Here is a 14,476-nt window from a genome sequence, read left to right on the forward strand (position 1 = left end):
CTGCCCTAGTCCTAGAGGAAGCCATTTCTCCTTTTATTGGAAAATGGTATTAGAGTCCAGATCTGGACACCAGGTGTCTCCTGAGTGTTTGAGTGTTTCCCACAGGCTCTATTCCCGTGGCTGTCACATGCAGGTGTCATGCTTTTCTGTGCAGTGATGGGGTGCTGTTCCTACCTGGGAATCAGCCCTGTTGTTCAGGTTTCCCATTTTCATTAGTTTCTTAGTAGTAGTTTCTATAGCTCCCAGGAATTGCATTCCTAACCAGTGTGCTCTTCTCCTGATTTGATCCCATTGGTTTGAATGCACAGAAATGTGTTAATGTGCCCACGTGGCTCCTGTGGGGCGGGGGCAGGTGCAGGTGCCGGTTAGAGCCTGAGCCTTCCAGGGTCTGCTCCACAGGCTTCTCTCTTACGCAGCTGGTTTCTGGAGTTCGTTACATTAGGTGGTCCCCATTTCTTTGGTGCAGTTGGTTATTTTGGGAGGGGTTGATTTATACTATATTTTGCTCATCTTATTAGATACTGGAAAGAAATTTTTAATGATACAGAGTAATTTATTCCTATCCCTAAGAGTATTGTTTTAGATCCTCATTGTTACAACTTTTTAATCTTTAACCTGCAAGCAAAAGAAGTAAACCTTTTAAAACAAACTTTAGTAAGTGTTTCATTTGAATGTTTGGTGTATTGATTAGATAAAACGAACTGTGTGATAAAGAATCCCCAATATTCAGGCATTGACACCATCGAAGCCGGCCCCTGGCAGTGTGGGTGCCTCTGGGCCTCTCAGGGTTCTCCCCTTGCCCGCAGTGCAGCTCTGATGCTGGTGCCCTCCATCCGTGCTCTGTCATTGCTAAGGCCTCAGGGGCCTTGGTCTGGGAAAGGAAAGACTGGAGAAGGTGCATTCTGTTCTTAAAATGCTGGCCTGGGAGAGACACACCTCTGTGCTGTCTACATCCCACCCATGAGCACTTGTCCCAGGGCTGGCTTTGCCCTGGGTGGTGGCTCCCAGGGACAGGACCACACTATGAAAAGCGGGCAGGGGCTTATGGTGGACCCCAGCCCATCTGCCTGTCTTGGGCTTGAGGACCTCAGAGTATCTGACTTCATTGTTTAACTGAGGATTGCTACCCTCACTCTCCCTTTTTCTTTGCCCTTGTTGAATCTCTAAGACTAGTAAACAGTTCTGTCTTTGTAAGTACATTACACCAAACTGAAAAATGTCATCCTTTATTGTGACTCAGTGCTTGTGTGGTATGTAGGAGTGTAATTGTAAAGCCAGTAGGAGAGTATGTACTTAGGGAACAAATACCTGTAGGGTTTTAGAGAAATCTGTCCAACATATTTTCTTATAAATAGAAAAAAGAAATTACTTGAGATTCTTGCTGGCTCCAGCTTTTGTTAATTGAGAGGTTTTCTTTGAGATACTTCACAAGAATTAGAAAATTAAATCATATCGATTTCCTACACTCACTTGACGAATACTTATTTTGAGTTGCAGAAGGATCAGTGGTCAGCAGAATATAACATTATAGGTGGGAGGGAGGCAAACACTTCCTCAAATAATTTGCAGATATTCTGATAGAACTACTCCCACCTAGCCACAAAACACATAATTGGAGGTCACTGTGTGAATAGAAATATCACCTGACTTGACTGCCTCACACAGGTAATGAGTTGGGGACTTATTTGCAAATAATACAGCACTGTGTGAAGTTTTAGTCTTACTTAAGCCTTTAAGGTAAGGTTTGCTCCTAGCTTGGGTTAATACAAATAGCTCAGAATGTGAACTCCCAAGGGTGGGGCATTTCTGGTGTGCCTGGAGTGGGCTTCTCCCTTACTGCCACTCAAGACAGTGCTGGTGATGAAGGGTTCGGAGGATTTGACCTTGGGGCATTTTAAGTTATTTAAACTTGTCTTTGAAAGGTTAGTTTCTGCTAAAATGGAGTGGGCTCTTAGCACTGTATGTGTGAGGTGAGAACATAATTGTGGACATTCTTAATTATTTGATGCAATATTCCCATGTCTCTTCAGCTCTAGACATTTGCTGAGTGAACACCTGTAGACAGTCACTGTCGATGACACATCAGACTTGGCCGTTGGTTTCTTATTTCCTGGATGAGGTTTTTGCTTGGATTAAATGCTTTTGGTGCTCATGGAAGTTTTCCTTGATCTTTGGAAATTGGAAATAAGCTGTGGCTGTGCTGCTTATACAAACATGATTCTCCCAGGGGAGCCCATTCTGCAAGGGAACTTAAGAAGTGTTTGGTTGAACCCCAGTGCACTGAAACTTGGGCGTGACGCCTATACCTCCAGCCATTTCCATAGCAGACTTGTTCATTGATGTTGGCTCATCCCCCTGAGCTTGACACCTGAATCAATGTGGTGTTTTCAGATGGGTGGAGCTGGCTCTAAATATTAAACTATTGGACTCTTCTTGTTCTAAGGGGTTTTCTCTGTTAGTATGCAATAAGAGTGTGTGTGTGTATGTCTGTGCATGTGTGTGTACATTCAGAATCCAGTTTTAAGGCCTTGAAATCTGTATGGCATTTTAGCAGATTCTGTGTTAGAGTTCCTACGAAGTATACTAAGCATACACAGCTCTGACTCCCCTAGTTCTTCAGTAGAGTGCTTGGGTACAGTCTGTGGTCCACCTGAACCTTCTCTGTCTGTCCCAGGGTTGCCTGTGTTCTGTGTTTATTGTTGGGCTCTTTGCAGGTTACTGATCCCCTCTCAAGTGTTAGCTGCTCCTGTCCTGGCCCCCACACCTCCCACTGCTGTTCTTGCCTGTGCTGGACCACTGTACGGGCTCCAGGCTCTCTAGTTCAAACCAAGGGGCTGCTTTGTCCAACTTGTTTGTAGTTTTCATTATGTAATGAAAACTGGCAAACACAAATTTGTGAAAAATAGTTTACATTCTACATTTCCCAAGTCTTTTATTCTGGTGGGGCTTTTTTTGGCATAGATTTGAATAAAGCTCCTAAGTGTACATTCAAATGATAGTTCATTTTTTGTGACTGATGAACAGAGGGGGCAGAAAAGTTGATGTTTTAAAGTAGTAATATAGGTACTTCCAGCAAGGTCACAAAGCCATTTCTTGAAACTGACGAGAAGTTGGCCACTTCCTATAAGTACAACTTGGAAAATGTTTGCCATGACAACTCTGAAAGCTGAAGATTCAAAATGGGTTTAAAAATAAAACAGCTAAGTTGCTTAAACACTGAAAGGGCAAGTTGTAACAGTAACTGAAACAGGGTTATTCCTGCTCTTGACCAGCAAGCGGCTAAGAGTGTGATATGCACTTGGTTTCAAAGCCAGGCCCCGTCACCTATAAATTGTAGGAACTTGGGCCAAGTCTTACCTTTCCTAAGCATTAGTTTCTTTATAGGTAAAATGATAATAAAAGTAGTAAGTTAGGGTTTCTGTGGCTGAGATCATTGTAAACCAAAAGAAAAAAATCAATTTTAGATTGTAATAAGAATAAAAAGCATTTATTTACCCAAAAGGAGCTGCAGCCCAGGAGACACTGATCCAGTTAGCAACCTAAATTATTTCCACTGAGTCAAAAGGGCTGTCTTTTATGTTGTTATTGAATTTACTTGGGTGACATTGGTTAATAAAATGATACAGGTTTCAGGTGTACAGTTCTATAATACGTCACCTGTATATTGTATTGTGTGTTCACCACCCTTCCATTACCATTTATTTTGTTGTTTCTGGTTGATGTGACATTTACTACTCATGATATGTTACAGATAATGCTGCTACTCAATTACTAGAAATTGAGAAAAAAAATCTATATGAAGACTAGACATCATCTGTAGGAACTTTATAGTAAATACTGTCCATTCTATGTCATCTTAACAGCTCTTGAGAGTAACTCTTATTTTATGGTCTCTCCCCGTCTCCTTTATCAAAAAGGCAATTCCCGTGCAGTCTGTTGTCACAATTTCTCCCGTCTCACACCAGCTCATTAAGTATCAGACTTTCCGACGTGGGTGCCCCGCCAGCCCTCTGTGCTGTAGGAAGCAGCGCTCGCTCGTCCACACAAGCAGTAGGGCGTTCTCACTGGAGGGAGAGCTCTTAAATTCTAGTACTGAGTCTGCTACAAGTACTTTGATTTTCTTGGCCCCAGGTTCCTTATTTGAAAAATGGAGATAGTTCATTAATTCTAGAGCTGGAAGTCTGAGGTCATGATGCCCAGCATGGTCTGGTGAGGGCCCTCTTCAGGGTTCACAGTGTCTTTTTCTCTGTGTTCTTACCTGGTGGAGGTGGGGGAGGCAGACTTTTATTTAAAAAATTTCCCACTCAGGCTCTCAGTTAGGTTCGTTTTATGTAAATAAGGTATGCGTGCAGTACTGATTAGACAGGGCAGGTCTCATTCCATTGGTAGAAAGTAAAAGCCAGGGTTCCCCTGCGGTGGCTAACTCAATGGTGTAAACAAACAAGACGTTGCAAGGGAAGCTGAGGGTCCTAGTGTACAGAGTAAGAGAGGAACCCAAATCAGGAAAGGGCTGCTGAGGCTCTAATTGTGTATAAAATTTGGACCCTCAGTTGGCCATGGGAGTCCATTTGCAGCAGATAAATTCCTTCTTAGGGTCCACATCATGCATATAGGTGTTTATAGGATTCCTTGATTCTCCACAACTCTGTGAGGTTTAAAAAATTAATATTAATGTTTGTGTTCACTGTGTCTAATATCGAGCAGGCCTTGTTGTATATGCTGGGCTCACAGCAATAAGACTACAGGATTCTGGGTCGCCCTCAGTTTAGTATCTTCAGGAATTCCAGTGGATGACAGCATCCTAGGCCTTCCTCTGGCATTGCATTCTTAAGTTTCTGTTCTGGCTTATGATTCTTAACTGTTCTTCCAGCGTTCAGCTTAGCAACATGAGACTAAGGAAATCTAGAGGCAACAGCCAGAGGCTTGCACTCAGATATGAGGCTTATACTTGCATTTATGTATTAAACACACAGGCTTGACAGCCTGGCTGCGTACTGGTCACTCACCTTAGCAGTTGTGATGTACAACTGAGCAAAACAGACAAAAACATCCCTGTACTTGGACAGCCACACAACAAACTAAACTGTAATAACCTTACTGTGTAATAGATGAGAAGGTATTGAGTGCTGTGGGGAAACAGTGAACAGAACAGATTTGCGCCTCTCAAATAAGGTTGTGTATAATTTTGTTGTTGTTTTAAACCAGGGGCATCCATCAGAATCACCTTGGAAATTGATTAAAAAATAAAAAGTCCCAGACTGTGTAGGGGTGGGCCCTAGCTTCCCCAGGAAATTCTGGTATTTCAGAAGTAGGGTCTGTAGGCTGTGCTGCTTGAAGATTTGGGCTCAAATCTGACTTTGCCACTTACGAGCTGTGTGGGCCTGGGCAAGTTATTGACCCGTCTGCACAGCGGAGACACTGCAGTGTCCCCTGAGGCTTCCAGAATTAAATAACGCTTTTCACACTGAGCCCCTGGGGTCGTCCTGCTGCTGGGATTGTCCCTGCTGGATCTGTAGGGTCCTGCATTCACAGTCACTATCCACAGGGGTGAATGGTCCTTGTTTCACCCATCATGGGTCACTGGACCAAGCTCTAGGGTGTGTTTTACTTCTGATACTATTGGGTTAGGCCCTGGCTGGTTTGGCTCAGTGGATTGAGCGTCGGCCTGCGAGCTAAGTGTCGCTGGTTCGATCTTCCAGTCAGGGCACATCAGAGAAGGAAAACTCTGACTCCAAAAAACCTCCGCTGCCTTGCGGCATACCTCTTCAGGGGAAAGGCTAAGGGAGTAAACCCCGACAGAAAATCCGGAGCCGGAGTCCCTAAGGCGGTTTGACGTTGTAGTCAACACCGGCAACTCCTGCGGCGCACCTGAAGCCAAGCTGTATTGACTCCGTCTTTCCCTTGGACCCTTCAGCTGCGAAGAGAGGGGGGGTCTGCTGCATGGGCAACAGCAGACCCTCCATATCACCCTGCCCAGGCTCTGTAGCTTCAGCTTCACTGGAGAGGACACTCCAGCGTCATCGCAAGATGTCGATTCAACACGGGAGGAGACAGATACCGTGTCACTCCCGAGTCGGACTGCACAGCCATTCTCGGCGGTGCAGATAGACTCTTAAGAAGCTACACCATCGTCTCTCGAGACGGACGGCTGCCGACGACTATTGGGTTGGCCAAAAAATTTGTTTAGTTCTTCTATACAATAGTTGTCTTTGACTTTATTCAAAACAATTTTTTAGATTGTATTGTGATAGCTGTGATATCAGCCTGCATTAAAAAAAAGAAAAGAAAACTTAAGATTGGTGAATTTTTGTGCATCCATTTTAATATTGAAGATGGAAGAAAATATGTAACATTTTCAGTGTATTATGCTTTATTATTTCAAGAAAGGTAAAAATGCAACTGAAATATAAGAAAAAATTTGTGCAGTGTATGAAGAAGGGGCTGTGACTGATCAAATGTGTCAAAAGTGGTTTTCAAAGTTTCTTTATGCTATTGGCATTTTGGCCAAGTAATTTTTTGCTGTGGGGCTGGCTTCTGCATTGGGAGAGGTTTAGCAACACCCCTGGCCTCTACCCACTAGAAGCCAATAGCAGGAGATAGCTGACATACTCAGAATTTCCAAATCAATAAAGTTATTAGTAAAAATTAAAAATGTGTCTTTGATGGAAAAAACTAAACAGACTTTTTGGCTAACCCAATATATTTAGGCAAGAGTATTCAACTTACATAATTAGCATAATCTTATAATTAAACATACATAATTCAGCTTGTGAATTAGCATAGTCTTAGAATTAAAATGATCAGGACAGCAAAATAACAAAAGAATGAATTGAACACATAAGAAAGTTTTTTAAAAAACAAAATGATTGAGGAATAGATAAATTGATCAATGGGACAAAATAGAGAACCCAGAAATAGACCCACACAAATATGCCCAACTAGTTTTTGACAAAGGTACAAAAAAAAGTTCAGTGGCGGAAGGATAGACTTTTAACAAATGGTGCTGGAACAATTGGGCACCCACAGGCAAAATAAAAGAAATGAACATTGATATCAACCTCACAGCTTGAACAAAAATTCATTTAAAATGGATCACAGATTTAAATACTAAAGGTAAACCTGGAAAACCTTTAGATGCAAACAGGAGAAAATCCCTGGGTGTTAGGCAGGCTTTGTAGACTTGACACCAAAAACATAAAAAGGTAAATTGCACTTGATCAAAATAAGAAACTTATGTTTGTGAAAGACCTGCTAGGAGGATGGAAAGACAGGCTACAGCCTAGGAGAAAATATTTGCAAACCACTTATCTGACAAAGGGCTGGTCTCTAGAATAAAGTACTCTCAAAACTCAACAGTTAAATAAATAGTCCAGTTAGAAAATGGGTAAAAAATGGAACAGATATTTTACCAAAGAGGGGATACAGGAGGACAAATAAGCATATGACTATTTAGATGTTTAATATCATTAGTCCTCAGGAAAATGCAAATTAAGACCACAATGAAATATCACTCCACACCTATCAGATGGCTAAATAAAAAATAGCGACACCACCAAATGCTGACAAGGATGTGGAAAAACTGGCTCTCTCTTCTGTTGTTCATAGGAGTATAAAATGGTACAGCCACCGTGGAACAGAGTTTGGCAGTATTTTGTAAAGCTAAACATGTATTTGCCATATGGCCCACCAATCCCATTCTTAGGCATTTGTCCCAGAGAAATGAAGACTTAGAACCACACAAATATCTGTACACAAATATCCATGGCAGCTTTATTTGTAATAACCACAACCTGCAGACACCCCAGATACCCTCCTGTGAGTGCAGGGTATTCCGTAAACAAACACCTGTGCCGTGAAAAACTGTGCAGCGCCAATCCTGAGTGAACTAGGATAAGTGCTACCACCTAGGTGACCTTGGCAGGCACTATGCTGAATGCAGAAAGCCAGTCTCTAAAGGTCATGTGCGATTCGATGTCTATAACTTTCCCAAAATGTTGGAACTGTAGATTAGAACAGGTTAGTGGTTGGGAGGGGATAGAATGGAGTGGGAGGGTGGGTGTGTCTAAAGGAGCAGCACAAGGCCACTCCTTGGTGGCGATGGAACACCACACGAATCTGCACATGATGTCAGATGCATAGAACCATACTTGACACACATTCATGCATGCAGAAACCAGTAAAATCTGAACAAGGCCTATAGTCTTGCTAGCAGTATTGTTCCAATATCCCTTTCCTAGTATTTTAAAAATAATCTATTTTTTCTTTATTTTTATTGTTGACATTAATACAGATATCCCCATCTCAACCCCCGCACCCATGCACTTCCCCCTCCGCACGCCCCGTGCCCCCGCTTCCCTCTGGCCATCGCCACACTGTTGTCTGTGTCTGTGGGTTATGCATTTGTATTCTTTGGTTAATCCCTTCACCTTCTTTCATCCAGCGCTCCACAACCCCCTGTCATGAGAACTGTCAGTCTGTTCCCTGTGTCCATGCCTCTTTTTGTATTTTGTTCATCAGTTTATTTTGTTCATTAGATTCTAGTCTTTCTCTGACTGGCTTATTTAATTTAGCATAATAACCTCCAGGTCTATCCATGTTGTCACAAAAGGTAAGATTTCCTTCTTTTTTACAGCTAAGTAGTATTCCATTGTGTAAATGTACCACAGCTTTTTTATCCACTCATCTACTGATGGACACCTTGGACTGTTTCCAGATCTTGGCTATTGTAAATAGTGCTGCTTTGAACATAGGTGTGCATGTATTCTTTTGAATTGGTATCTAGGGATTCTTAGGGTATAGTCCCAGAAGTGGAATTGCTGGGTCATAAGACAGTTCCATTTTTATTTTTTTGAGGAACCTCCATACCACTTTCCACAGTGGCTGTACCATTCTGCAGGTGTGAAGTGATACCTCATTATGGTTTTAATTTGCATCTTTTTGGTGATTAGTGATGTGGAACATTTTTTCATATGTCTTTTGGCCACCTGTATGTCCTCTTTGGAGAAGTGTTATTTGGGTCCTTTGCCCATTTTTTAATTGAATTGTTTGTCTTCCTGGTGCTGAGTTGTATAAGTTCTTTATATGAGCTCATATTTTGGAAATTAACCCCTTATCAGATGTATCATTGGTGAATATATTCTTCCATATACTGGGTTACCTTTACATTTTGTTGATGGTTTCTTTTGTTGTGCAGAAGCTTTTTAGTTTGATGGAGTCCCATTTGTTTATTTATCCTTTATTTCTCTTGCCTGAGGGAACATATCAGCAGAAATATTGCTCTGAGAGATGTTTGAGTTTTACTGGTTATGTTTTCTTCTAGGATTTGTATGGTTTTGTGGTTTTTGATATTGTAGTACAGGTTATAGGATGTCACCACTGGGGACACAGGACTTGATATACTCCTTCCTTTGTAACTTCCTGTGGACTTATAATTATTTTAAAATGTGTCATTAGGGTTCAACCAGAGAAGCAGAACCAGTAGGAGATAATGTGTCTGAGAGAGAGAGAGGCAGAAAGAGTAATACGGTACCCCCACGAGGGACTTATCACACAGGATTGGCTTACACAGTAGTGGGGGTAGCCAAGCACATGAAGGCTGTAGGGCAAGTGGATGTGAAGGGGAGGTCGTGGTCAGCTGGCAGGAGCTGATTAGAGTCTCCAAGACCAGAGAAAGCCTAATCCTTCTTTCAAGATTTCATCTGATCACGTCAGGCGCCCCCCTGCATAATCTTTCTTTTGCATAACTTCAGCCAATTAGGACTTATAATTACACCTGCAAAATCCCTTCACAGCAGCATCCAGATTAGTATCTGGGAATATAATTCAGACTAGTCAAGAAACTTAATATTGTGACAATTTTTCCATGTCAATTCTTAGATAACTACTTCATTCTTCTTAAAGTGGATATGGACGTTCCATAATTTTTGACAAACAAAATATTCTTTTGTATAGTTTGAAGTTGACATAAATTGCATTAGTTGAAAGGTTGTAATTTTTGGCATACTGTAATATTGATATTTAAAAACAAAACTGATTCATTGCTCTTTAAATACTTTAATCTAAAACTGTCATTCATTTTAAAAATCCCATGAATCGGCTTTTAACAACCAAATTTTACATTGTTCCTTTGCTTTTTGACCTTTTACTCCTTAATAACAGAGGTACAGATAGAAATTGAAGCTAAGTATTTATTTCCTGCAACAGTAAGTCTCCAAGGGTTAAAGAAGTTTATCACAATGATAAATACACAGTTGAACAAAACAACATAAATGTATTACTTTCATTTATAATGAATTCTTAATAACCCAATATTTCAAATGTATTCTTGAGATGGATGTGGATTTAGTTTTAGTTAATTGCTGAATCCATGACTTATTGCTTAAAATGAGATAGGGTTCAGCATTGGTTTTATTTCTCTTTTTAGTTTTTATAGTTTTAAGTTCTGAGAGACGTTCCCATAAATAAATATGTGGGAGAGGAAAGAGTTCCTTAGGCCATCAAGTTACATGCCAAAAATTGTTGTGGTCTATCATCAAAAATTATTTTTGATGATTTGTGAGCTGAGTATTTCACTAGGTCCTGTCAATTTTGTTGAAAGCAAAGAAGGGCCTGCCAGTGGGTCACTAGAGGCATTGTCGTATTTCAGACTGGCCCTGGTTTTGCACCTCAGGTGTGCATTTCCTGCATGGACAGTGCACCTGAGTATAATCAGAGTGAGTATAATTAGAATGACGGGTAATTTTTTTTTTTAAGCGGAGCAAACAAGTTGACCAGGGGTGCTCTCACAAGGAGAATCATTTTTAGGAAATACCTTCTGGAAGGTGAGTATCTTGAAATTGAGAGGCTGAGAACTGTCCACACCCAGGAACCTCCTGGAAGTCTTGGGGTACCTCTAGAGCTATGTTTATTCCAGCCTGAGGCTGGCTGCCTAATAGTCTTTAGGGGAAAAGGTATAGTTAGTCAAAACAACTTTGCCAAATGAGTATGAATAAATTTTAGTGTGTGTATTTCCTGTGAGACTTCTCAGACCTTTAATGTGCTAATACGCATTAGGGAACTGTTGTCTGCTCAGCAGAACTTCCTTATTTAGTTGCTCATGGAACAAGAGAGAAAGGGAACTGGAGTGGGTGTTTGGGGCAGACCCTGGGAGATGCTAGTGTCCCACAGAATACACTTTGGGAAATACCAAATGCAAGCAAACCTTTTTGACTCTGGGTATTTGAGAAGAATGAAATTATTAGCCCATATGTGACCAAGTCAAAGGTCACCTATGTTACTTGCAAAGTTGTCAGGGTTTGGTGGTTACTTTAGGTGTCACCAAAGAACAAGTAGAATAACTGAAAAAACAAGACCTTTAGTTAGGAGTAGTGGATCATGCTCTTATTTTTGAAGAACACTCCATGTTTCTGCAATTTATGTGGGCAGGAAGCAGTCATTTGTGCCCTGATTTTGGGAGGGGTCTTAACAGCTGTGTGGCTGTGACAATGGGCTAGATTTTCATGGGTGCTGTTGGTTACGTGAATCTTCTCGTGTAAAGGCAGTGCTTCCCCAGAGTTGTGTTTTGGAGAGTGAAATCCAAGAATGAAACTCTTTACAGGTAATGTTGCTGTGTGTTTCGAGTGCTTGTGCTGACCTCCACAACAAAGCAGATTCTGAAATTTCCTGGGGCCATGAGCGCTGAGGGCTAGAAGACCCATGACTGAGAAGTCTCAGGGAGTGTACCTCTTGAGATAGGCTGCTGGCTACAGGTGAACATAAAGTGCTACCTCTAGGAAGGTGCCTGGTGAGAGTTCAGTTTTTTCCTGTGATCATTTTCTCTCAAAACAAAACCCCGAGCCCTTTGGTCATGGTTCCTGCACGTTCCCAGTGCATCCTGGAGGTGGTCAGTGCCGTGTAGCCCGCCCGCAGCCCTCTACTGTGTTTGCCCTTCCGTTCCAGAGCAGCACTAACATTTTGGGTTGATATTGATAAGTATAGTAGTTACAAAAGCCTACATTTTTCATGTAGGAATTAAGTAAAAATATCAAGCTGTTTTTCATTAGAAACTTCATTTATTGTGCATAATTTGTGACATCTTGATTTATTCTGTGTACAGGTTTAAATATCCCTTTCCCGTATTAGCCCATTGTGCAATTGTTTATTCTCTGTCTAGTGTAAATTGTTTATTCCTTTAAATGTGGTTTCTGCTTGGAGCCACCTCCCTTCCTTGGTGCTTATCATTGGGAGCTGACTGTATTGAATTACTCTTGTGCACTCTTACAATGAATGTTGTTGTTTTAAGGTCTTCTTTTTCTTTGTGATTCTTTTGTTCCCTAGCGTCGTCCCCCAGACTACAGTAATACTGAACAATGATCGGCAGAACGCCATTGTAGCCAAGATGGAAGACCCCTTGAGCAACAGGGCACCGGATTCCCTGGAAAATATCATTAGCAAGTCAGTAGCCACAACACCATTCCCACTTTTCACTGCCACTGCCACTGCCACTGTGATGAGTCCCCTTGAGGACAGATCCATGTTCTGAGCTGGGCACAGCAGGCATTTCTGTCGTCACACGGGTTGGGCACAATAGGCACAGCCCACAGCTCTTTGTGGTTGGAAAAGCTGTGTTATGCTGTGGGCCAAGGTCCTGTGGGATGAGCTGGAGAAGAGCGAGAGGTTAAGGGAGAGGTGGCAGTTGGGACTGTTGTGTCCAGTGTAGTGTGTGGTGTCGGGACACTGTGCTGTGTTTTCACAACAGTCGGTCAGGCCTTTTCCCTCTTACCGGCTCACAGCTTACTCACACCTGTCTGTCTGTCCAGCAGCATGTTAGGTCAACAGACATCCTCATGTAAGTTTGCTAAGTGGTGGAGACATCTTGAGGAGGTGGCTTTTTTCTCACACCTTTTTCTTTTGCGACATTTTGAATGTAACCTTCGTAAGAGATGGGAATACATAAAAGGCGTTGTCCCCACCTTGATGTGAGGGTGAAGTGCGCCACAGGTGGCCCTGGGGGCTCAGCTTTTCCTGTAGGTACCCCCAAGAGGGCTCTTTTGCTTTTTGTTTCCTATCCGTGTCTTCTCCAAGCTCTGTTTTGCCTTTGCTCTCTGTTTCCTTTTCAGAGAGCTCCTCCTCCAGCTGTGTCCTCTTTCCTTCGTTGTTGTAGCCCAGTGCTCCGGGCGCCCGGCCGTGCTGCTGAGGGCCCGTGCGGGGTGCGGGGAGACCAGGCAGTCAGAGGCGGAGGAGGTCTGGCTGCTGGAGAGGTCAGATGTGCCTCTGGGACGGCCTGGGGGGAGGTCAGCCGTCAGGTCTGGGCCTTTAGGACAGGCCGCTGTGGAATGAAGGAAATGTAGCGCCCTTCTCCGGGCAGGGCCAGGGTCTGAAACACGTTTTGATGTGTAAATAGGGAAACTGTGCTTTTCTCCTTTTTCTCAGTGTGTAGCAGTCCACACGAAGGGACATTGAAAGGGTTGTTCAAAAGGCAAGTAGCATATCTCTGGATAATCTTTTCTTTTTCTTTTTTGTTTTTTTGAATACTTTTTGGAACTGCACTGTGTCCTATTTTTCTGGCAATATTTCATTGCTCCTTGCAGGACCCCTGGTGGTGGTGAGAATATGCCATTGGAGATACTTGACTGGCTTTTTAAACCCACTTCAGTGGTTTTTGTCAGTGGGAATAACTGGGAGTGATAACTGCATTTTCAAAGGCTGAGCCATCTCTAGAGTGTCTAACAGTATGGATTGGATTGGGTCAATGGAAGAATCTAGCCATAATTCTTCTTAATTTAGTTTTTCCTTTGAAATAGCCTTAAAAGTTCCTCTTCTGCGAATGTCAGCATTTTGTAGGAATATCTCAGAAAACAGCATTTAGGCCTTGAGTCACAGAAAGCTGTGATTTTGCTTCATGATGTAAACACTTTTTTAAACGTGGAAAACGTGATAGAGTTTCTTCCAACTGCAGACCATTTCTGGGCACTAAATTGTATTGATCTTGGTAGAAGGAGCTGCATGGGAAGACTGGCACCGCCCAGGCGCATTAGCCTCTGGCCGGGGAAGGAGAGGAGAGCACGGCAGGGACCCGCGCTGCCCTCACACCGTTGACGCTGTTTTTGTTTCCTGCTCAGTGCGGTTCCCGGGCGTCGGCAGAACACCATTGTGGTGAAGGTGCCAGGGCAAGAGGACAGCCACAACGAGGACGGGGAGAGTGGGTCCGAGGCCAGCGACTCCGTTTCCACCTGTGGACAGTCGGGAAGTCAGAACATAGGGAACAACGTCACCCTCATCACCCTGAACTCAGAAGGTGCGCCCCCAAAGCCTTCCTTTCCCAAATAGCATTAGATACAATTTGCCCCTTTTCTTAGAAAGGTAATGTATGTTTATTGTTTTTAAAAAGTGATAAAATATAAAAATGATAAAGAAAGTGAAAATTACCTGGAAAATTCCATGTCCAGAGCTCTCTGTACATCTTCTGGACTTTTTCTATGTTAACATACACACTGAT

The 14,476-nt window shown here is 42.5% G+C and overlaps 1 protein-coding gene across 1 annotated transcript in view; it reads left to right on the top strand.

The window, feature by feature from the left end:
* Nucleotides 1-14,476, top strand: part of BANP (BTG3 associated nuclear protein) — a 130,128-nt gene that overhangs the window by 46,091 nt on the left and 69,561 nt on the right. Inside the window, exons 5-6 of the mRNA XM_090259613.1 lie at nt 12,316-12,432; nt 14,100-14,275. Of these exons, the coding sequence (XP_090115739.1) occupies nt 12,316-12,432; nt 14,100-14,275 (293 nt within the window). The remainder of the gene's footprint in view (nt 1-12,315; nt 12,433-14,099; nt 14,276-14,476) is intronic.

This window comes from Furipterus horrens, unplaced genomic scaffold (genome assembly GCF_987537825.1).
Source record: "Furipterus horrens unplaced genomic scaffold, mFurHor1.1.pri manual_scaffold_13, whole genome shotgun sequence".
NCBI lineage: Eukaryota > Metazoa > Chordata > Mammalia > Chiroptera > Furipteridae > Furipterus > Furipterus horrens.